The sequence below is a fragment of the Lepus europaeus genome, chromosome 8, assembly GCF_033115175.1.
Source record: "Lepus europaeus isolate LE1 chromosome 8, mLepTim1.pri, whole genome shotgun sequence".
NCBI classification, from domain to species: Eukaryota; Metazoa; Chordata; class Mammalia; order Lagomorpha; family Leporidae; genus Lepus; species Lepus europaeus.
Genome location: NC_084834.1, coordinates 29,506,736 through 29,531,668, shown reverse-complemented (window position 1 = coordinate 29,531,668; position 24,933 = coordinate 29,506,736). Strand labels below are relative to the sequence as shown.

General features: G+C 40.0%; 1 protein-coding gene across 2 annotated transcripts in view; it reads right to left on the bottom strand.

Moving 5' to 3' along the window:
* Positions 1-24,522, bottom strand: part of NR3C2 (nuclear receptor subfamily 3 group C member 2) — a 375,998-nt gene extending 351,476 nt beyond the window's left edge. For both annotated transcript variants that reach the window (XM_062199517.1, XM_062199518.1), the window contains exon 1: positions 22,764-24,522. In XM_062199517.1, the coding sequence (XP_062055501.1) occupies positions 22,764-24,520 (1,757 nt within the window). In that variant the 5' untranslated portion in view covers positions 24,521-24,522. The remainder of the gene's footprint in view (positions 1-22,763) is intronic.
* Positions 24,523-24,933: the final 411 nt, after the last annotated feature.

The window sequence follows — 24,933 nt, the reverse complement described above, 5'->3', positions numbered from 1 at the left end:
GGCACAGTAAGCTAAGCCTCCACCTGCAGTGCTGGCATCTCATATGGGGTCCTGCTGTTCCACTTCCAATCCAGCTCTCGGCTAATGGCCTAGGAAAGCAGCAGCCCAAGTGCTTAGGCCCCTGCACCCACGTGGGAGACCCGAAGAAGCTCCTGGCTCCTGGCTTCGATCGGCCCAGTTTTGGTGGTTGCACATCTGGGAAGTGAACCAGCAGATGGAAGACCTTTCTCTGTCACTCCCTCTCTCTGTAACTCTACCTCTCAAATAAATAAATAAAATCTTAAAAAATAAGGTCTTCTGGGAAATGAGTTGTCATACATACTGACATCAAACATGAGAGCTTCTGAAATGACGTATATGAACAAATTAATTTTCCTTTAACTTATCTGGTGAAAGTTCAGGCTTTACCATAATACTACTTAGCAACAACAGTTGAGAAAATTATAAATGGAAATTTGGATAAGTCATCATTCCCACGGTCATCGGAGCCTTCATGAATATAATTCTCAGTCAATAGGCCATCTGCAAACCGTGGTTATTAACAATATCAGGGTTGTTAACAATATTCCTTTAACAATAGTAAGCAGGTTATGAAATACATAAATCTTTAAAATATTTTGCAATTGATAAGCCTATAAAAATCTATAAGGTTCAAAAATTTTTGAATACATCACCTAATACCAATTTGTAAATAAAATTTCCTATTTACTCACATTTAATTAATCTTTTTTCTTCATATCATTAAGCTAAGGGCTCATTATATGAGAACAGTGCAACTAAAATGGAAAGGAAAAGAAAAAGCAAATGATTGTCTGTCTGATCTATGTAGCAAAAAAGAGTAATTCTCCAAGAAGATTGCAGGAATTCAATGGGTCTAATTTCAGGCCTGATAAAATGGTGAATCAGGAGGAAAGATCATTAAGGTTGAGGAGAAATAAATGTGAGGATAATGGCTTTTTTATGTGATATTTTTATTCAGCCCTAAGAGCTCTTAAAGTTACTTTATAGCTTAGGAAATAAACTATTTTATGAAAACCTACTTATTCATCATGGTTGCTTATTCAGATAATTATAAAGATTTAATTTATTGCCAAATAATTTGAATTTAGATGTTACAACAAATGGTCCTATATCCTTAAAGATGGTAGAAGCAGGCAAACAGCTGAAATAAGCAGCAGCATTGGGAGGGGTACATGCAGGGCCACCCACCTGCTTCTCTACAATCCTGCACTCACCTAGGTCTTCTAGGGCTGTTCTGGAAGGGAAGGCAAGCATACCTATCAAGATTAGATCAGAACTGCACAGAGTGCCCATCAGCCCAGAATTCTTCACTTCTTTCTGAAAAGGGTAGTGCCATCTGGAGGCAAAGATGATCCTGTTCTTACACAGCAGATTTATTATACTCGCAAAGTGAAGTCATTACTGGTATTCCGTTAATATTTTCCTCTGTAGAATTAATACATTCTCATTCTAAAAAATAATAAAAATAAATTTGTCTAGATTTGGCCAATTACCAACTCATTGGGAGAAAATTCTAATTTTCATAAATTAGGCTAAACTGAACACTATTAGACCTGAATCTATGTCCACATGTATAATTATTTTCTGATGACACATTCCTAGAAACTGGATCATTTGCAGTAAAGACAGTGATAAAAATACAGCAAACATACTTATGCAGAGTTTACTATGGGACAAGCACTCTACATATACTGACTTAATAAGCCCTTATGACAATTCTGTTTGGTATCATCTATCATTATCCCAATCTTACCATAAGAAAACTGAGTCATACAAAGGTCAAATGACTTGCTTAAAGTCACACAAATAGTCAGTGGTAAAGCTGTGGTGCATTTCACAAAAGATTAGTTACTTATTTGAAAGACTGTGACAGAGAGCAAGCGAGAGTATTTACATCTGCTAGTTCACTCCCAGAATGGCTGCAATAGCCAGGGCTGGGAATTCCATCCCGATGGCCCACACGAGTGACAGGGACCCAAGTATTTGGGCCACTGTCGGCTGCCTTCGCAGGTACATTTGCAGGAAGCAGGATCTGAAGAGAAGCAGCTGGGACACGAACCAGCACTCTCCTATGGGATCTACAGATGTAAACCAGGACTTAACTAGCTGTGCCACAACATGGGCCCCAAAGCTACAACTCCAACAAGGCCTTCTTGGCTAGGGGGTCCATGCGCTGGAAGTACCACATTACACGGTTCCTGATAAAACAGGCTGCTGAACCACTTGCGTCTCTTCATGTTCCCCATTGGCATCTAAGAATGATATTCAATGCCCTGTACCCACCAATGTTCTTTCTGAAAATCTGATGCATTAAAGATTGTATGTTATTTCTGTTGTCATCTCTATTTCTCTATTTACTGGCATGGCTAGCCAGTCCAGAACTCCAAACACTCCGTAAGTGTCTGTGTTTCTATGACTCTATTCATGTCCTTTGCTTGTTCCCCCCCAGCCCTTCTTACAGTTCTACTACCTGTTATGATAGAGACATGAACCGATCTACTTTTCCCATCTTCTGTCTTCATTTTTGCTTGGCATATGGGCATTTGGTTATACAATCAGAACGATCAGTCTCTGTGTATTTTCTTCCACTGCTCTATTATTCTAAAGAACTTCGTCCACCTAAGTGTTTTCTACTGAGGTTCTCTTTAAACCATCTGAAAAGTATTTGGTGTAGGTTGTTGTTAACTGCAATGGAACGGTAAAGATACAATGGAACTTGATATAATAGACAACTTTACATAATATTTTTATCTCCCGGTACTTTTTTTAAAATCTTTTATTTAATGAATATAAATTTCCAAAGTACAGCTTATGGATTACAATGGCTCCCCCCCCCCCTTAACTTCCCTCCCACCCGCAACCCTCCCCTTTCCCACTCGCTCTTCCCTTCCATTCACATCAAGATTCATTTTCAATTCTCTTTATATATAGAAAATCAGTTTAGTATATATAAAGATTTCAACAGTTTGCCCTCATATAGCAACACAAAGTGAAAAAATACTGTTGGAGTACTAGTTATAGCATTAAATAACAGTGTACAGCACATTCATGACAGAGATCCTGCATGATATTTTTTTTAATTGATTAATTTTCTATGTAATTTCCAATTTAACACCAAGGTTTTTTTTTTTTTCATTTTCAATTATCTTTATATACAGGAGATCGATTCAGTATATACTAAGTAAAGATTTCATCAGTTTGCACCCACACAGAAACACAAAGTGTAAAAATACTGTTTCAGTACTAGCTATATTATTACTTCACATTTTTCAACCCATTAAGGACAGATCCCATATGGGACATAGGTACATAGTGACTCTTATCTCCCGGTACTTCTTAGACTGTGGGACAACATATGCTGACTTATTACAACAGAATTACTTAGTCTGAGAAAAAGTCATACTCTAAGACACTTCTGTTCTAGTTACAGCCAAATTAAAAGCTTCTAAAATATGAAAATTATTCCTACCTTTAAAAACCCCAGAGTAAAATCTCTCAGGGCCTTCCCTAAACAGTACTTCTAGCTCCATGTTTAGCAATATTAGAAAGTCACCAGATTTCTCATAGATGATCTAAATCTCTAAAGGCATTTCTCTTTTTGTTTTGATCTGCTATTCAAAAAAGATAACAATACATTTTTCTTTCATCTGCTTTACAGTTCTTCCTTCAGAACAGGATTATATGTTTAGTGATTTTAGCTGTGTGGGAAAGAAGAGTGGGATTTTTAAAAAAAAAAAAACATTTATTTATTTATTTATTTATTTGAAAGTCAAAGTTATAGAGAGGCAGAGAGAGAGAGAGACTTCCATTCGATGGTTCACTCCCCAAATGGCTTCAATGGCAGGAGTTGAGCTGATCCCAAGCCAAGAGCCAGGAGCTTCCTCTGGGTCTCCTAAGCAGGTGCAGGGGCCCAAGCCCTTGGACCATCTTCTTCTACCTTCCCAGGCCATAGCAGAGAGCTGGAGCTGAAGTGGGGCAGCCAGGAAGTGAACTAGTGCCCATATGGAATAACAGCACTGCAGGCGGAAGCTTCACCTGCTAAGCTGCAGCACCAGTCCCAAGAGTGGGATTTTTTTACATTTTCACTGACTTCTGGGGCTCTCTGCTAAAATGTCCTTCTAATCAAAGTACCACTCAAAAGGCACAATTAGCTGTGAGCTGTGTGCCAACTAATTTATTGACAACAATAATATCGATGTTTGTGAGTGATTTACTTTTTAAAAAAAATTTATTTGAAACGTAGAATTATAACTTCCCTGTAGTATGTCCTGAAATCTGGTATTGTGATGCCTCCAGTTTTGTTTTGATTGTACAAGATTTCTTTAGCTATTCGAGGTATCCTGTGCCTCCATATGATTTTCAGCATCATTTTTTCCAGATCTGAGAAGAATGTCTTTGGTATTTTGATTGGTATCGTATTGAATCTATAAATTGCTTTTGTGAGAATGGACATTTTGATGATATTGATTCTTCCAATCCATGAGCATGGAAGATTTTCCAGATCTGGCTAAAATGCCCATGAAAGTATTTCAGGCATGGAAAGCCAAGACACTCTGGCAAAAAAAAAAAAAAAAAAAAATTACCTAAATGAAAGATCTCTGTGAGATCCCAGTGGAAAGAACGGGCCATTAAAGAAGGAGGTACCTTTCTCTGAAGGGAGGAGAGAACTTCCACTTTGACTATGACCTTGTCTAAATAAGATCGGAGTTGGTGAAATCAAGAGGCTTTCATAGCTATGGCAACACATGACAAGAGCCTAGGGAGATTACTGACATCATCAATAAGAGTGTCAATTATTAAATCAACAACAGGAGTCACTGTGCACTTACTCCCCATGTAGGATCTCTGTCCTTAATGTGTTGTACTATGTGAATTAACAGTATAACTATTATTCAAACAGTACTTTATACTTTGTGTTTCTGTGTGGGTGCAAACTGTTGAAATCTTTATGTAGTATATACTAAGTTGATCTTCTGTATATAAAGATAATTGAAAATGAATCTTGATGAAGAATGGGATGAGAGAGGGAGTGGGAGATGGGATGGTTGCAGGTGGGAGGGTGGTTATGGGGGGAAAAAGCCACTATAATCCAAAAGTTGTACTTTGGAAATTGATATTTATTAAATAAAAGTTAAAAAAAAAAGGTAGAATTACAGAGAGAAAAGGAGAGTGAGAGCGAGAGAGAGAGATCTTCCATCTGTCACAGATGGCCACAACAGTCAGGACTGAGCCAGGCTAAAGCCATCCTGGTCTCCTACATGGGTGGCAGTAGCCCAAGTACTGAGGCCATCTTCCACTGCTTTTCTCAGGCCATCAGCAGGGAACTGGATTGGAAGTGGAGCAGTGGGGACATGAACTGGTGCCCAAATGGGATGCCAGCATCACAGGCAGTGTCCTTACCAGCTATACCACAACACTGGCCAGTGAATGATTGACTTGTCAAACAGAAGACAGAATGGGTTCATGATCCTTCTTATAACAAAGACAAGCTCTCGTTCTCATGTTGAAGGTTTCCCTAGGTGAGAGAAGAGGTGGGAATTAAAACCATCGCAGGACAACACTACATGGCCCCTTCTATCCTCCCCAGCATCCAGGAGAAGCTGGTCTTACTGAGCCATATTTGTGTGCCTCATATTGATTCTTATGAAAATTTAAAACCAAAAAAACTTACAGTGTTATTTGCTCCACTGCCTACACATGCATACCCACACAATGTTTTTAAGTCAAATCTGCCAGGGAGGTTGTGATATACATTAATATTAACCTTCATCTGTATTTCCTCAAAAAGGAGTCGAGAAATCACTAATCTGTTATCTTTATAATACCTATTTTGAGAAGTTAGAGAAGAATAGAGTTCCCAATTAAGGATCTCACGAGGGTACAAAAAACTGGAAGGATTTCCTCTCTCTAATATTAGTTGTGTGGTTAGATTTATTAAAATTACATTGTTCATTCTTTTCACAATGGAATCTTAGGTCATACTCTCATGTGAGTAATTATTTACCCACTGAGTTCCTATTTGTTCTTATTCCTCTATTTTAATTCTGAAACTGATAACCACCAACTATAATAAGAAGTAAGATTTTTATCAAGACTTTCTATATGCCAGCACTTTACATGAATGAGCTCAGATACATTTTCCCAAAGCACTAGGAGGTAAGACCTATTATCGTCACTGATTAAAGATGTGGAAATTCATTTTTAGAGGGTCAGGTTATATGCTCAAAGCCATACAGCAAGCAACTGAAGTGGAACCCCAAAGCTGACCTTGCTATCACAACTATTGCCCTTCATTCTTTTTTATTTTTAAAGATTAATTTATTTATTTGAGAGAAAGAAACGGAAAGTGGTCAATGATCATCCATCTACTGACTCACAAATGAACACAATGACCAAGGCTGACCCAGGAGCCTGGAACTCCATCCTGGTCTCCCACATGGATGACAGAGGCCCAAGTACTTGGGCCATCTTCTGCTGCCTTCCCAGGTACATTAGCAGTGAGATGGATATAAAGTAGAGTAGCCAGGGCCTAAACTGGCACCCATATGGGATGCTGGCATTGCAAGATGTGGCTTAACCTGTGGCACCACAACACTGTTCCCCTTCATTTCTTTTATTTCTCCAATTATATTTCTCTAAGTTTACCCTGACTCCTGATTATATCCTTCCCAGAGAACTCTCTCTCCCAATCTCTCAGTATCTGCAAACTTTCTAACCTCACCTTTTCCAAATATATTTCTGGTCTACTTATATTCCCCATTTCATATGATTCTTTTGCCCCATCTTGCATAAATATTTACCATGTTATAAGATGATGAACAAATGTATAATCTAGCACTGCTGTTGAACAAACATGTCAAATTGCATTCTCAACTATAAATGTTCTATTGGTAGTCAATCACTATGGTCTTTTTCCTGCTACATAGTTATAGTTTAACAATGACAAAGAGGAGTAGACCTTAATGTGGAGTTCCTGGGTTCATGAAATGGTTGGTGGAGGAAGAGGTTCATGAATCTTTTGAAACCATATACAAAATTATAATCATAAATAAATATGATGAATGGGTGAGCAAGTATCAATTTATTTTGATGGTAATCCTCCCATACTCAGAAATGATCATGTATATCATGAATGGCATAGGCTCTCAATAAACCAAAGAGAACCATAAGACAAAAAGAACCTAAGACACTTCTTAGGTACTCCCATGAGGACAATGTTGATGAGTTCTGAATCATGCAGGAGCGGGGAAACTTTTTTTCTGTCAAGAGCCATTTGGGTTCAAGGGCCATACAAAATGATAAACTTAAAAATTAGCCTGCTCAGGCCCAGAGCTGTGGCGCAGTGGGTTAGGCCACCACTTGCAGCACTAGCATCCCATGTGTGTACCAGCTCAAGTCCCAGCTGCTCCACTTCTGATCCAGCTCCCTGCTAATGTGCCTGGAAAATCAGTGGAGGACACCCAAAGTACTTAGGCCCTTGCACTCACATGGGAAACACGGATAATACTCCTGGCTCCTGGCTTTGGCCTGGCCCTGGCCTGGCCCAGCCCTGGCCATTTGTGGAGTGAGCCAGCAGATGGAAGACCTTTCTTCCAAAAAAAAAAAAAAAAGCCTGATTTATCTGATTTATTGAATTTTGAGTCCTACCTGTGGTTGCCTTGGCAGGACCGAACCAAATGATTCTACACACCTGTACAGCCCATAGGCAGGATGCATCCCACCCCTGGTACAGGGCCACATGGACTCACAGGGCTGATTTAATGAACCTTTTAGAGTTACACTAATGCCAACCATCTCTGTGTTTCAGAAAATGAGATCAGCTGTTTTAAAAATCAAGGAATGTGGTTAATGTTTCCATTTAAACAAGGAATAATTAGTAACTGACTTATGATCGGTTTTTGAAACTATGGACATAGAATATAATTGGTGTTTCCCTAGACTTTTTGAAGAACCATCTTCCTGTGTCTTTAACCCATGGGGTTAGATGAGGTCAACCATGCACCACCCACATACATGAGATATAGGCAAACACATGAATGCAAACATGTACCATCACGACCCAAGGCTAGGCATGTGACCCAAGCAAAGTCAATCAGAATCTATCAAGAGACACCCTACTCCTTCTACTGGGATCAGGAACTAATGAAATATAAGCCCATAGGGATGCCAACTATAGTCCCTGGCACTAAAACTGAATGAAATGAGAAAAGCATCAAAAAGCAGAGTGACAAAGAAATGTATGTCAGCATCATTTGAAACCTGGGATCTAGCAAGCCTGTGGTTTGTCCCCTTGAATTTCTCTTACTTTGTGAGCTGAGAGATTCCATTTATTTTAAGTTGGTGTGAGATGGATTCCTATGCTGCTTGCATACTAAGTACTGACTAATCATTTTAAAATCACTAATGGCCATGATGAAATTGATTTAAAATAAAATGTAATTTGTGTTTCCTCCCCATGTTGTCAAGACATTATTGGTACTTCTAGACCAATACCTACCAGTATCTACTTTGTAATGGGATCTCGAATATATTGAGATCAGGTGTCCCCAAGGGATGGGGATTTCTCACTTCTTGCTCTGACTACATACACACGAGTATGCTTTTCCTTAAAGATTTATTTTTTATTGGAAAGGCTAAGGGGGAGGCGGAGAGCGAAAGCAAAATAGAGCTAGATCTTACATCTGCTGGTTCACTCTCCAAATGGCCTCTGCAGTTGGGGTTAAGTTTGGATCAAGCTAAAGCCAGGAGCTTCTTCTAGGATGGCCACACAGGTGGCAGGGGCCTAAGTACTTGGGCCATCCTCTGCTGCTTTCCCAGGCACATCAGTAGGCACCTGGATGGGCTGTGGGACAGCCAGGACTTGAAATGGCATTCAAATAAGATGCCAGTGTCACAGGTGGTGGCTTAACCTGCTGTGCCACAGTGCCAGCCTGCGATCTATGCTTGGACAGAATTAAATGCTTAATAAACACTTGCATAAGGAAAGCCACTTCTGGACAGAGCGCATGTATGACACTGCACTTCTAATACAATGTAGAAGAGTTGGAGCTGAGCCCTATCTTAGCCTCTGCTTAAAGGCGCTCACACAGGAGTTTCCTACACCTTGGCTTCTTCTATCATGTGCCAAACTTCATCCATGCGAGGCACTCCATCTTTCAAAACTGTCATTTTTATTTTGACAAAATATACATAAGACTTACCATTTCACCATTTCTAAATGGCAATAATGACATGCACACTGCTTTATCAATAACTCTTTTGGACTAAGCACTTTTAAAGAATATGCTGTTTGTACGGATCCCAGGGAACTTAGCAGATGGAAGTTAGTACAGTTAGTTGTAGGTATCTGTGCGTTCTTCTTTCAAAACTCCAGTGTCTTCTATCTTAAAATAGTCTCCTTTCTTCTTGTGGGGAAGGCCCAGGGAAGGGCACCCCTTTTTAAAGTCAAATGACTGAAACACCAAAAGCATCATAGTGCACTAAGAATAGTATGACGAGAAAACTCCCGTCATCCCTCATTGGTTCAAAGCCCTGAAACAACTCGGGGCTGGCATGCTCAGTACCACTGCAGTTCTGCAGGAGATGGCTGTGGACAACTCAGCAGACTGGAAAGTCTGGACACTTTCCTTATGAAGTTTTTTAAACTTGATTTTTATCTGCTTTCCTTTAGCCTCCCAGAGTACTACATTTGTTTACTGCTATTTAGGGTACATGTGGAAAGAATTGAGTTTTTTTAGAAGAGTATTTCATCAGTATTATTTAAAAAAAAATCATAGGAGTTGGCCACATCCACGGTTAAACGTCTGTGCTTCTTCCATGCTTAGGTATTGGCAACAAACAAATCCTTCAAAAAATGCACAATCCATGCACCTATACTTATTTGGAAAACTTGTTGACTTCTTGAATGAGCAGTTCCTCAAAACTAGGAGACATCTAAGAACCATGAGTGAAATTAAATGTTTTGGAAATCATATCCATGTAACAGCTATCCGCTTGTGTTTCTCACAGTGAAGGAAAGGTTGCTGAGTTTCTAAGCCCTCCTTCCCCTACTCTAGGCATATGTCAATTTCTTCCGTTCCCAACAAACGGTATTTAGAAGGAGTAAAAAAAAAATTATATTTTCACCTCAATCATAGCAACCAAATCCAAAATACAGGGTATATGTCCACAAAATTATCATATTTCTTTCACATATACAAGACCCAAAATGGTGCCAGAAGTCTCAAAGGAATAACAACTCACTTGTACATTGACCTCTGTTGGATATAAAAATGATAGAGAAATGTAAAAAAAAAAAGTTTGTATCCTATGACCATAAATTCTTCAGTCATATCTCAAAGTTTCCAAAGAACAAAAGCCTCTCTGATTATAATTTCTATTTCAAAATAATGTGAATACGAATTAGTATAAAGAATATCTGCTCCCATTCCATCTCTATGCTCCCCAACTCTGTACCCAGAATCTCTTCTCAAGCTTATCAGAAAAAATATTTTTTAAGCAAATATCAACTCTCCCAGATGATGGAAGAAAGTAAGCACCCTTCCACTTTTGGAGAGGGCACTGTGAATTAAAACACCAGTTATTTGAGGACACAATTAACAGACCCCCAAACAAGCTGAGATTTTGTTCCTTTATATCCTTGAATGTGTATCATAATTCCATATGTCACCGTTTGCAATTCACTTATATAATCTTTCATCAACTTTGCCAAACCAGTAGTTTGTTCTTCCTGTTCCCATTTCCTGGGGGTGTTTTTTTTTTTTTTTTCAGGACTCTAATAAAAAGTATTCTATTTTGGTATTAAAATTGTCAAGTTTTACCTTCATCCAAATAACAAGGCTATTAGTTCCTTTTCTATTAGAGTCATAATTATGCTTAAACTTTCTGTTTGTACCTATACATCTGAATTTTTTTCCTATACTCTGTAACAATCTACTTTTTCTGGTGCCGTTAACACACATGGTTTAGTGGCATAGTGGAGAAGGAATAGACTTTGGGTCAGATGAATTGGCATTCAATTGCTGCTTTGAAAGTATCCCTAGTTTCTCTCCATTACCCACCATTGTCTGTACTCAGGCTTTTACTGTGCCTGCCTTCGCAATGGGACAGCTCCCAATTGCCTTTCTGCCGCAGTCACTTTTTCCTATCTGAACCCCTCTACCTTTTAAACCAGTCCTAGGTGTAAGAAATTGTTGGACAGTACTCTAAGAGTGTCCAGCACTGTATTTCAGCAGTCACGATTTCTATAACCCAGATTTCCCTGATTATCGTTAAACCCATGCCAACAGCCTCCTGTCTACACAGTTCAGCTTGTGTGCTACTGCTTATTCCCCCAGTACCCCTTCACTCCCCATATCACCAATCTTCAAGTGTCAACTAAAATCTCACCTCCTGCACAAAGCCTTCCTTGACTATTCCAGCCCACTTCGAAATCTTCCTTTCCTAATCTTTGGAAGCAGCACTTAGTAGCATGAAACAACTAAACACTTTATTAGGGAAGAAAAAAAAATACACGCATTCATGTGAGTCATCTTCCCCAGCTAGTTGGGAATACAGTAGGGACATATTCATTTGGTTTACTCACCCACATTAAAAACACAGAGAGTACTAAATAATTTGAAAATTGCCTACTATTTTTCCCTCTATCAAAACTGAATTTTATTTAGATATTTTTCTCTTAGTTCTAGGTCTTCTATCAAAAAGCTTAAAGTGCACTGATGACAGACAGAATTCTAAAAGAAGAAAATAACCCAATTAAAATAGCCAAAAGAGCTAACAGGCATGAAAAGAAGGCATAAGGATGGCAAATAAGCACATGAAAAGATGTTAGTGTTGTTTAGGCATTAGGGAAATGCCAATTTAAACCACAGTATTACTATACAAGAATTATGTCTAAAGTTAAAAAGAATGACTCTGTTGCCAAAAAAAAAAAAAAAAAAAGTAATGCACTGGTAATCTCATACACTGTAAATGAAAATGTAAAATGTTACAACCACTTCAGAAAACAATTTGATAGTTTCATAAAAATTAAATCTGCAACTATCATATGATCCATTCTATTCCTAGTATGTACCAAAGAAAAAATAATGCATTTTTTCCATGAAGAAATTTATGTGTAAATAGGTACATCAGTAGCAGTCCAAATGGGAAACAACTCAGACAGGCACTAACAGGTAAACAGATGAACACGATGTTGTACAGCCCTAAGTGGACTACTATGCAACAATAAAAAGAAACATAATGATACATGGTATAACATGGATGAACTGCAAACATACTACGCTAAATGAAAGCTAGATGTAGCTCAAAGGCTATGTAAAGTATTACTCTTTTTATATGACAATCTAGAAAAAGCAAAATTAAGAAGACAGGGAGAATATGCAGGTACTAGAGTTTAGGAGTGAGGAGGGTTGACCCAAAGGGCCACACAAGGTAACAGATAATAGAACTATTCTTTATCTTGATTTGGTGGTGTTTACATGCTTACATATTTCAAAAAATAGGAAGACTTGCACATCAAAAAGAGTGAACTTTATTTATCAATCAAACAAGCTCATAAAAAAGACTAACAATGTAAGTCACCATTTAGCTTGGAATACACCATTACCAACTAACTACTCCAATAAGGTGAGATAAGAAAAGGCAAGAGCATCACTTACTGATGAATTATTTTATGAAAATCCTAAAAAATATGCTGTAATAGGTCACGTTTTTTAAAAGACTGATTTATTCATTTGAAAGGCAGAGTTAGAGAGAAAGAGAGAGAGGGAGGGAGAAGAGGCAGAGGTAGAAAGAGATCACCCACCCACTGGTTCACTCCCCAAATGACTGCAATAGCTAGGGCTGGGCCAGGTCAAAGCCAGAATCCTGGAGCTTCTTCTGGGTTTCCCACATGGGTGTCAGGGTCCCAACCTCTTGGACCATCTCCTGCTGCTTTCCCAGGCACATCAGCAGGGAGTCAGATCTGAAACTAGCACCCATATGGGATGCCGGGGTCAGGCAGTGGCTTCATCGCTATGCCACAGGATCAGCCCCAGTAGGTCACAATTGTTTGCTCACCTCAGTAGAACTCTTATTGAACAATTTTATGTCTATTACATAATCATCAATATTGATCTAGTCACGCCAGATGCATACTCATTCCCTAATCCCATTCATCGTTCAGTCATTATTCACTGGATATCAACAGTACACTTGGTCCTGTTTTAGGTATGCCAAATGTCCCAGTAATCACACAAGGTCCTTGCTCTCATGAGGTTTACATTCTAGTAAGGGGATCGTGCCCAGAACTATGTGCTATGAAGACAACCAAAGAAGGCACTGGTAGAAGGCAGGAAGTCACCATTTACCTGAGCAAGTCAGAGAAGGCCTCCCTCAGAGCGGGACATCTGAGCTAATTCTAAGTGACAAGAGGCAGACAGCAGTTGTAGGAAGAGCCTTCGTGACAAAGGGGCTACTAAATACAGAGACCCCCAAAGGAAGGAGACTTGGTTCCCCAAGTCACAGAGGCCAGAGTGGGGAATGAGCAAGGAGACAGTGCTGAATATTATGTTCATGGCCTGTAAAGGAGTGCCTTGCAGAACCTAAATTACTTTACTTTATGCTGCTTACAATGAGAAGCCATCAGAGGCCTTTATAGCAGCCACATAATCTGATTTATGTTTCTAAAACATCCATCTGGCTGCCGATTTTTGCAGGACATTCAGCTTTCTTTTCTCTCCCTCAAGTATTTATTTCTTCATTTACCTTAGCTGTGTGGCCTTAGGCTAATCACATACACTCTCTCAGTCTCGGTTTCCATATCTATGAAATGGTGACACCAGGTACCAGCACCTGCCAAAACAAACTGGTTCAGTGTGGTGGTTAAACATTAGACTGCAGCTCACTGTGCTCTCACTTCCATTCTCTCCTTCCCAGGACCCTGCCTTGTCAATTACCTACTCTCCCTCTTGCATTTTCAATTTCAGTCTCAGCACAAGGCCACCGATGTCTTCATGTTTTACCTGTTCGACAACACCCTTACTCTACTCTGGCTGCTTTTCTGCTACCATCTCTTCCCTCCAGCCCTTTTTCCACATCACCAAAACAGTTACCTCCCAAGAGTAAAGACTGTGCCCAGACCCCCTACGTGGCTGCTCTCCATTGCTTACTCCTTAGCCTTTCACAATCCAAATCTCATTCCCATGTCTACAGAATCCCTTCTTGAAAAGCACCAGCACCCATCTGTTACCCGCTGCGAGGTGTTATTCCTGGGATTCCCAATTCTATCAGCTCTGTGCCATCATCTTACTGGGAGGAGGGATAACATAACCAAGGACAGTCGTATGGGATTCTACTCTCACTCTGTGACCACGATACTGGAAAAGACACTTCCCTGGGCACTATTCCAGTATCCATGGCTACAGCTGGTTAGATTTATAGAGAGGCTTAGAGCCCTTCCAGTTTGGAAATTTTAAGACTATATTATTTTTCGCTTGGACATCCATAACTCATCATTGTCTTGTTTCTGTAAATTATTATATTTTATTAGGATGTATTACTCATCATCATTTTCTTAAAGATTTATTTACCAGTTAGTTGAGAGGCAGAGTGACAGAAACAGAAGGACAGACAGGGAGAAAGAGGTCTTTCATCTGCTGGTTCACTCCCGCAACATCCAGGGCTGGGCCAGCCTGAAGCCAGGAGCTTCATCTGGGTCTCCCACATGGTTAGCAAGAACCCAAGTTCTTGAATCATCACTTGCTGCCTCTCCGGTAGATTAGTGGGAATGCTGGATCAGAAGCAGAGTAGGCCAGGTCTTGAACAGACACTCTGATATGGGATACGGGCTTTCCAAGTAGCAAGTTAACTCACTGAGCTACAATCCCCACCCCTGGTCATCTTCTTAATGGGTTCTGCTTCCCCCAGGTTCCTAGCGAAATGCTCTTTAGACCATGCTCGAGTCCCTACAAACACTCTCAGCTTGGGAAATGGGGTCCACGTTGACCCCCTCAATTTCAACGTCTAGGAAGAGGCCTCGCACGCCTTCAGAACAACAGGACCACCTGCATGGAGAATGCTTCCTATGAGACCAAGAGGACACCACTTTATCCAGACTGCACTTCTTTCCTTCTCCCTTTCTCTTGGCTGCTCATCATTATCCAGGCCAGGGAGGCTCAGACTGGGCAGCTTTTGCTTGCAAACCACATTCTTTACTCCCTGGTTCAAGTCAGAAGTTAACCCTTCCCCCTCCTCTCCCTTCACCGTGGAGTCCCCAAGTCATTATGTAAGCCACAGCAAAGCAGTATCCCGAGTGGGGACTCATGGGGGACAGCTGTGGTAGCCTGTAGTGGGTCACGCAGCCCAAGCATGGCTCAGATGCCTCATGTGGAGGCGCACAGACAGGAAGACATGCATGTGCTCATGTGTGGTCCAGCGTAGGGCATCAGACCCCAAGCAGAGAAAGACCTAGCAGGTAAGGAGGGCATCCAGCAGGTATGTGTGTGAGGCCCAGGGGAGGACACCTTAAAGAAATGACTGATCCCAGGTCTGGGGCAGGAACAACCCAAGATGGGTCTAAAGCATGACAGCAGGCAAGTGCTCAAAAATGATAGAGACATGGTAAAGGGACACAGAAACCCGCTTGAACAGGCCTCTCTCCCCTCCCCCACTCTCCAGCTTAACCAGAGCAGTCTGAACAAATGGCCCGTAACGCTACAGCCCTGAAGACCTGAAGCCATGTCCACCAATGCAGACATAAGTAAATGAATAAAGTTAGATGAAGAAGTTATATGAAAACCAACTCCTACAAAGACTTCTTCTGTACTACCTTGTCTCCTTTCTGCTCCCCTCGGCATCCTTGCTCCAGGGCCTAGTTCCTGCATGGCTGAGATAACTGCCTCACACATTTCTGTAAGTGCCTATCCACCCCTCAACCAGCACACAGGACACAGCACAGTGTCCCCAGGTGCACACTGGCTCACGACGCTTCCCAGCCCAACACTCCAAAAGCTCCTGCTTATTAACGAAAGTAAGAACAAATGTCTTATTTAACTTTCAAGTTCAACTCCCTTCTAGTTCCAACTAATTTCTTCCAGGCCTTCTGCCTTCCAAGCTCCATATCACAGCAGCCGCCCAGTTGTACACCACACTCACTGCTTTCCGCTCACCTCCACGGTCGGCTTTTCTCACGTAGCTCCCTCTAAACAGGATGGGCCTATTCCCAGCTTCCTATAGCACATCCAAGGCCAAGCACAAACACCACATCTCATCGCTCCCACCTCCCTGCTTTCTAAGACCTGCCCATATAATCTCCGCCTGTCCGAATACCCAGAGTCCAGGGCAGTGCTTAGACTAACGATTAAAACATTCATGTCCCACACTGGAATGCCTGGGTTTCATGTGTGGTTCTGGCTCCTGCTACAGGTTCCTGCTAATGCAGGTCTTGTAAGGCAGCCGCGATGGCTCATTCCTGCCACCTACATGGGAGAGCTGGATTGAGCTCCTGGATTTGGCCAGGACCAGTCCTGACCATTTCAGGGATTTCTGGAGTGAATCAGCACATGGGAGCACTCTCTCCATTTGTCTGTCTGTCTTGCTCTGCCTCTCAAATAAAATGTACAAAAGAAAATAACCAAAGTCAACTTTGTCCCTTCCAAATCCTATTTCATTCTGTTTTACATAGAAATTTTTGTATATTTGTGTTAATAGTTCACAATGTATGTGGTAAGATTTCATAGTAATGAAGAATTCATCGGTATTAAAATTAAGTCATAGCCACAGTTATGAACCCAGAAGGCCATACTCTCCCTAAGATAACAACTTTTCAGGACTCAAATTACTTTTTGTTTGTCCTGTTTCTTTCCATAGACTACACATTTCCATTTCCAGCATAAAACAGGCAATTTCTACTTCTTTCTTACATAGAAATTTTGGCCTTGGCTGTACCACAAACAATCATAAATCCAGAGGATTCTGAAGCATCAATTAAGTAACAAGTCCTTACATGCAATTGCATTTTAACTTCATCATTACCTTACTATATAAAGAATAAAACTCTTAAAACTAAAGCTGAAGTCTATACTTCACAAGTTTAACACCAGAAACCCTAAAATGCAAAATGAAGACACTCTCCATGAAACACACTTTTATCTGTCCTTGATTTTCAACCACACATTTTGGAATGTCATCCACACAGCTATCCAAATTAATAGCTACGCTTAAATGCAATCAAGAAGCCAACGTTCTTCCCTCGATTTGAGTTTTATGAATGAAAGAAAATGATAAGTTATTTAGCAGGAGAGCTGAAATTCTATCAGCAGAGGAGTAGTAAGAAACTAAAGCCACAGCTGAAAGCCAGGAAAAAAATATTATTTCAGAGGGGGGGAAAAAAGGGAAATAATGACATCAAAGTATTACGGGAAGCAAGGTGTTGCTTGAGATCAATTTAACATCTGCTATGACTACGATACTGCAAGGACAGAAAAGGTCAGACACACCCAGAATTTCAATACTGTAAAAGGTGTCAAATCTATAAATGATAAATCACCAGGGCCCGGCTTCAGCATGTGATCAGTATGGAAACTGCCTCATGTTGAATAATTTGAGCTGAATGAACTGAAACCATATCTTTCGTCTCAACTTTAGTTTTTAAGTATAGACAGCTCTAAATAAACTAATTTCTACATGATAAAAGCGGAAGATACTGACATATAAACCTAAGATACTTATGATGTTAAAAGCAAAACGTATAAATGTACTCTTGTACAAGGTGATTTATGTATTATGAGGCCTATCATTTTTCAATAAAATTGCCACTCTTCCCAGAAATATGGTAAATAACTGATAGTCAGGAGAAGCAAGTCTCATTTTAAAGTTATTTCTAGTAATATTATTTGAAATGCAGTACTAACCTGAAGAAATTCTAGGTAGTCATTTAAAAATCAACACAAATAAGAAACACAACACAAATAAGAAAAAGAAAGCTATAACTTTTTATTCCTAAATGACCTAACCAATGCTGTAACAGATTTGTTAGAGAAAGCACCAATACACAATAGCTCTGTGGCTCGCTCTCTCTCTCACCTCCACAAACCCCATCATTCTTTCACACTTTGTATTACTTAGAAAAATAGTACTTACATCTCAAAAATACAGTCAGGGACTTTACTAAAAGGGTAAGCCTTATCCAAAATCCCTAAATTCTGAAGCTTTTAGTTTATCATATGTGGAGAGCTCTGAAAAACATCAGCGAAAACTGAAAAATAACTGTTGGTTATTAAATAAATTGTTCCATTCTGCCAGGAAAGAGATTCAGCACCTATTAAGATGAACACCTAAGTGCTTGTCGTGAAATGATATGCCACAATATGCCCTTTGAAACAGTGAACTTTAATATTCAAAAGTCTAGGTCAGCGTTGGCTGCATGTTATGATACTATCAAAGCGACAGTGACTATCGCCATAAACAGCCACTGTTGTCCACAGAAACAGCCTGTTGCCATCAGGAATAGGGTAAATCAACAGAAGAAGGACCTCATAGTAAGTGTCAGATTTTATAAAAGGAAAACAAAAAGCATTCAGTTTTCTCAAGTAGAGCGAAACGCTAGTCCTCCCCACTTTTACTTTAAAGTAGCAAACAGCAAAATGACATTATTCTCTCCAGGTGACTCTGAAACAATGGAGCTAGATGTGTGATAAAAAAAACAAAAAACAAAACAAAAACCTTGAAATCAGATTAGCAGATCTGTTAAGGATTGTTTTCATTCTTCAAAGGGAACGACAGAGCTCGTCAGTAATTTATAATTTACAGGCAGACCATAAGGAGCATGTAGTTTAACTTACTCTCTAAAAAAATGAAGAAACTGAGGCAGCTAGGAGAAGCTGTGTGTCCCCTGAGGTCACAGGGCTTTTGCGTGTGCGAGCTGACAGGGGAACTCCAATTTACATGACAAGGCCGGGTCCAGCGTCCACCCAAAGGCCTTTACATTTCACTTTGTCATAAGTTATAATTTGGCACTCCGACAATCGCTGCACTAGAAATGACTAACACACAGGTGACTTCGGTCACCACTCTCACAGAACGCATGTTATGACATTCAGTTTTCACTGAAAAAGACAACACACACCTCCTAACCACGACTCGCTTCTGTCCACCTGAAAGAGTGATGCAGGTGAGAATCGTTTTTACGATTTGAATAGACACACCTCCCTCAGGATGGTATTCAACAGGACTAAAACAAACAATGCAAAATGCTCTTCTCCATTAACCTCCCAAACACACCTAGACTAGAGCAGACTGGCAGTTCTCAACTTCTGGGCCTCACAGCACCTTTTCACTCATAAAAAGGATTGAGCATCCCAAAGAGATTCTGTTTATGTGAATTACAGCCATTGATACCTAGCAGATTAGAAATTAAAACACTGACTCAATTTAAACTAGACACGAAAACATTTTAAACCAAGTAACTAACACATCACTGCTACGTGCTAACATGAACATGTTTATAGGAAAAAACCCTATTTCTCCACATGCACAACTTTAGTGAGAAGAGAGACTCTGCTTACATGTTTGTGAGTCTACTGTCTTGCTTAATAGAAGACAGCTGGATTTTCCTATCTATTTTTGCGTTCAATGTGTAGTGACATGTTTTTCAAGCATACAAAGAAAATCTGGCCCCATACACATATATTGCCAGAAAAAGGGGAACATATTTTAATGGTGTTTTCAAATAATTGGAGCTGTGATTCTCTGAGTATACATTGACAACTGATAGAGTAGAGGTTAGATGCGATGTGGAATCTGACGCAGCGTCTATGAGCTTTTCATGCACTATCACTCAAAAATCCACTGACCGAGCTTCCATTCTGAGTTGGGCTTTTGCCAGTGTATGATTTCTGACTTTATAGACCTTTCTATAAAGGTCTCAGGGACCCCCAAACCAACTTTGTGATCTATTGGAAAACAGGTCCTTGTCCAATCTAAAGATGATGGGTACTTTCAGCCTAGAAACAGTTATACCTAGCCTTGATCCTTTACAATCTTTAATTCATTAGTGAATTCAACATCTCACAGAATGAGATATTATCATCATCAACTAAGGCAAAAATATTGAATTGTGGTATAAAAATACAAAATAAGAATCCAAGGATGAAGCTTGGATGAGGTTAAGGATGATAACATATAAATGTAAATCTAGAAAAACTAGATATCATCTGATCATTGAGCCTTTTTTTCAGAAAATGATCAAAACAAATAGGTTTGGATAATATTAATGGGGGATGGTCATAGAGTATTAATATGTACAGTTTCAAATAGCACTGAAACTTTGACAGTAAGATCCTTGGGAAAGTTTTCTTAACTGCACAAAACCAAGAGCCGGCGTTGTGGTGCAGCAGGTTAAGCAACATCCCACCTCAGAGTGCAGGTTTGTGTCCTTACTACCACACTTCTGACCGAGCTCCCTGATGACACACCTAGAAAAGGAGCGGTGATGACCCAAGTACTTCAGCCCCTTCCAACCATGTAGGGAATTGGGATGGAATTCCTGGCTCCTGGCTTTGGTCTGGTCCATACCTGGCCATTGCAACCATTTGGGGAGTGAACCAACAGATCAAAGTGTGTTCTCTCTCTCTCTCTCTCTCTAACTAGACAAATCTTAAAACATAATTAATCCCTTCTATTTTAGCAAAGAGATGAAGAATTTCTGAATATTCGAGAGTAGGCATCAGACAGTACCCGCAGGACCCATGAAAGCAGCATAAGGTCAAAGTTACTGATTCATACTAGTATTTCTAAGGCTATGGGTCATTATATCATCTGGAGGCACTTCATGAGTTCAGTGTGAAAAGTACAATTACGATACTAGAAACAGACTACAGAATATAAGAATCAGCGATTTTAGATACTCTGATATTTCTATCAGAAATAACATTAGCCAAAGCAAACAGTCCTCAAAATTAAAAAAGTAGAATTATGGGATTAAATGTGTAGTGTCTACACACTTAAAAAAATCTGAGTTTAATTATAAGAAAATATTAAATATTTAACAAGTATTCAAATACTTTAAATATTTAAAATAGTTTGTGAAATTTCATGAAATGAAGGAAAACCAAAAGAAATGGAAACATGAAACTAATAGCTTGAATGTATACAAGGCATACTAATATATCAGATGATAGTCAAAGTACTTCTCCTAAATTAACTTACTTAAATTGTCTCAACCACCCTTGAGACGAAAACTGTTTAAGCCCTTTTACAGATAAGAAAACTAAAGTTCAGAGAGGTAGAGAGATGTGTACAGACATCCAAAGTAATTAAGTAGCCCAGCGGAAACCATCAGGCTATACTATCTCATCTTAACTCACTTATCAAAATAAGTGCAAAAGTGTTCCTTCTATAAAAGTAAAAGTACAAGTAGTAAAACATGTTACATTTGGTTCTGAGGGCAACTGTGCTATTTCATGACCTGTGTCAGAGTTTACATTTTAAGGGAGCACTGGAATATGACTAAATAGCTCATGCTACTGAGAACTATAAGAACATATGGTTTATGGAATGTTTACTTCCATAAAAGCAAGAAGAGTAAGGTCTGAGCCCAGGGAAGAAAAGAATGCACAATTAAATGGCTTTGAGCCTGGGTTTCCAAAAGAACATAATGGGAGGATGATATAGGAATACATATAATGGAATGGACATATTTCCCACAAAAAATTCTTTTAAGAAAAATGTCCACATATTCCTAAATGCCAAATAAAAGGAGTATATCTATAAAATGTATTCTTTATATATTCCATAAAGGGATCATTTATCACAAGCAATACAGAAGCAAAGTCCAATGCAAGAACTCATTGCATAACTTAGAACCACCCTTTATAGTCATCTGAAACCTCTTCCTTGTTTTTTTCTAAATATATACAACACGTTATCTGCAACACAGAGAGCCAAGAGATATTTTACAGTAAATAAAGTATGCCTTCTTGCAGATACGAAAAGTTATAAATAAACCAACAAACTGCAGTGACATATTTCACTTCCAATATGAGTAAGAAAGCAAGATTGTCCACTTAGTAATTTTAGATGTGCTGAGTCTTTAAAAGCCCTCAACAGTTAAGGAAGTGATTTATTTGTATTGAAAACCACAACTTTCATATGATTAACCCACCCAAAAATGGGTGAGGGGGAGGGAAGCTGGTGGTAAGATTTGGGGTTCAATTTTATTTTTCCCTACCAACGAAGTCATTAAGAAAATGAAGGGGAAAAAGACTAGAACCACAAAGAAACTAGAACACTTTTAGCAAACCAGCCAACAACGAAAGGAAAAAAAGAAATCTAGCACTAGTCTACTAAAGTAAATATAGTAACTGGCAGTAGAAAATAAATACTTTCCAAACACTTAAAACAGGCATTTGGAGGAATCAGGGCTTTGGGTTGTAGGGGGTGGAGTGGATACATATATGTTCCTTCAAAGTCAACACAAACATTTTCAGATATATTAAGAATTTTCTGTTCTTCTAATTCTAAAAAGTAGCAACACTATGGCAACAAGGGGGGGGGGAACTAAATGACCATCCTATTTATAGCAAAAAAACAGTCAGCTGAAATGTATCTAACTTTATCAACTGTACAGATAATGCTACCCTTCAAAATCTTAGGAAGCCACAATTCTTTCCACGACCTTCCAACATTTTATAAAGTCATGACTTTCAGATAGATAGATAGATAGATAGATAGATAAGAGAACGGAAAAAAAAAGTCAAACTTACCTTGACACGTTTTCTGGAATGTATTCTAGGACCGGATACCCATCACTTCTTCTAGATGACAGGTCACCGTGCGATTTCCACGACTCCACTAAGGTATTGACAGGAGGAAAGGAACTCAAGTGTTGGAAAGATTGGTCTCTAGCCGATCGTGATAAAGATATTGTACCTTGAGCACCAATCCTGTAGTGAAAAGACTGTCCACCTGAATTCACACCAACTATGGCAGACGAAGGGATGCTGGCCTCTGGGTAGTAGCTCCCATCATCCGGTTCTTGTTTAATCCCCATGGGGAATCCACTGCCTTCACAGGTACCATCAAAGCCCGGCACAGGTGGTCCTAAAATTCCTGATAGAGAGTAATAGTCTTTATCATCCATAAAGGAAAAATACGAGCCATCCATAAATGGAAATGGGTTTACTGTTGGATTCCCTTTAAAAGAAGTGCCAGAACACGAATGCTTGGTTGATTCTTGCTTGATCGGTACTGAGAATGGAGAATCTGGATTTATTTTGCTATTCCCTCCTAGACATGAGCTGCTGAAGGCTCCATCTGGTTCTGGTTTTATGTACTGGACAAGGTTAAGCTGGCCCGACACACCGTTGGACATGGCACTGTCGACTTCCTCAGTCTTGGGAAAAGGGACCTCTTGAGCACCTTTCTCGTGTGTGTCTGGACTTGGAACCACATCCCGGCTTGCACTGGATCCAGTAGAGGAGCCAGAAGCAGTGTAGCTGAAGGCATTGTTTATAGGGCTACAGATAGATCCCACAGTGCTGGCTGTTGGGCTGGAAAGCGTGGATCTGTTATTTGTGTTGGAAGGGCTGGAAACAGAGCACCTTGAGTTGTTGATATTTGCAGGGCTAGACACAGAGGATCGCAGAGTGACATTATTAGGGCTGGAGACCGGAGATTTTACACTGCAATGGCTTGGAGGGCTGGAAATCGGGGATTTCATGCTACTTAATGGACTTGAGAGAGGAGAGCCCACATTGCTAGCGTGTATGGGGCTGTGCGACCTGGAGCCTCGATTTTCCACGTTAGGAGAGCATGTCAGAGGAGTTCCCTGGGTGATAGGGCTGTGCACTGGGAAGTTTCCAAAGCTGGCTGTGGTGGAGGATACAGAGTTGATGCCAGCAGGGCTGCAGACCGAAGACGGCATGTTCAGAGGGCTGCAAACCGAGGGGCTCTTCTCATGACACATGATGGGGCTTTTAACAATGGCGCGCATGACCCCACCATTCATGGAGCTCCCAGAGTCAGGCATAAATGACCTCAAGGGTCTGCTCACACTACTGAGAGTGGAAGGGCGATGGCCGTTTTCTTTGTAAAATTTTACCAGCTGCTCAACATTTTGATAAATCTTGGCTGGACTCACACTGCCTTGTTGGCTCTGTGGATCATATGTATAGTCAGCATCCCTTATGGAATCCATGTATAAACCCATAGATTCAGCTACAGTTGCTGAAAGTTCCTTGGCCTCCAGCTCAGTTTTAATATCAGATGTTACAATCCCAGACCGATTACTGTCTTGCTGAAGGCAGTGGAGTAGTTCGTGTTTTTCTTTGCTGCTTCCTTGAGTACTGTTGTTTGGAATAGCACCGGAAACACAGCTCACATTGACAATCTCCATGTAGCTGTTCTCATCGGTCCTCTCTGTAGATCCCAGGGTAGATTGCTCCACAGTCTGAGAAACTTGACCCCACCGTCTTTCCATATCTAGACCTTCAGGGAGACTGTGGTAGCCTTTGGTCTCCATAGCTAACAAATAAATTTATATTAAAAAAAAAATAGTCAGTTACAGCAATAGTACTTGAAAAGATATTCCCAAATTTCATTTATTAAGCTACAAATACAGTCTACTTATTAGAAGCAATACTTGTAGTTGTAATAAAACCGTTACCTTCTTGAGTGCTGATATAACAAATTATTGTCTACAACTTGTGGAGAGGCCAGGATAAGAGAAACAATCACATAAAACTATCATAAGAGAATCACACAAAACATGTTTGCTATAACACAGCCTTTAAAATTTGCTAAGAATAGTCACAAATACTTATTTAAAACTCAAAATAATCCTGGCCATGGGTGAGCCAGGCAAAAGAGGAAATTGAGGACTTAGTGAGGTGGGTGACTTATCCAAGGTGAAAAGGCCAGCCCATAGTCTTTGGG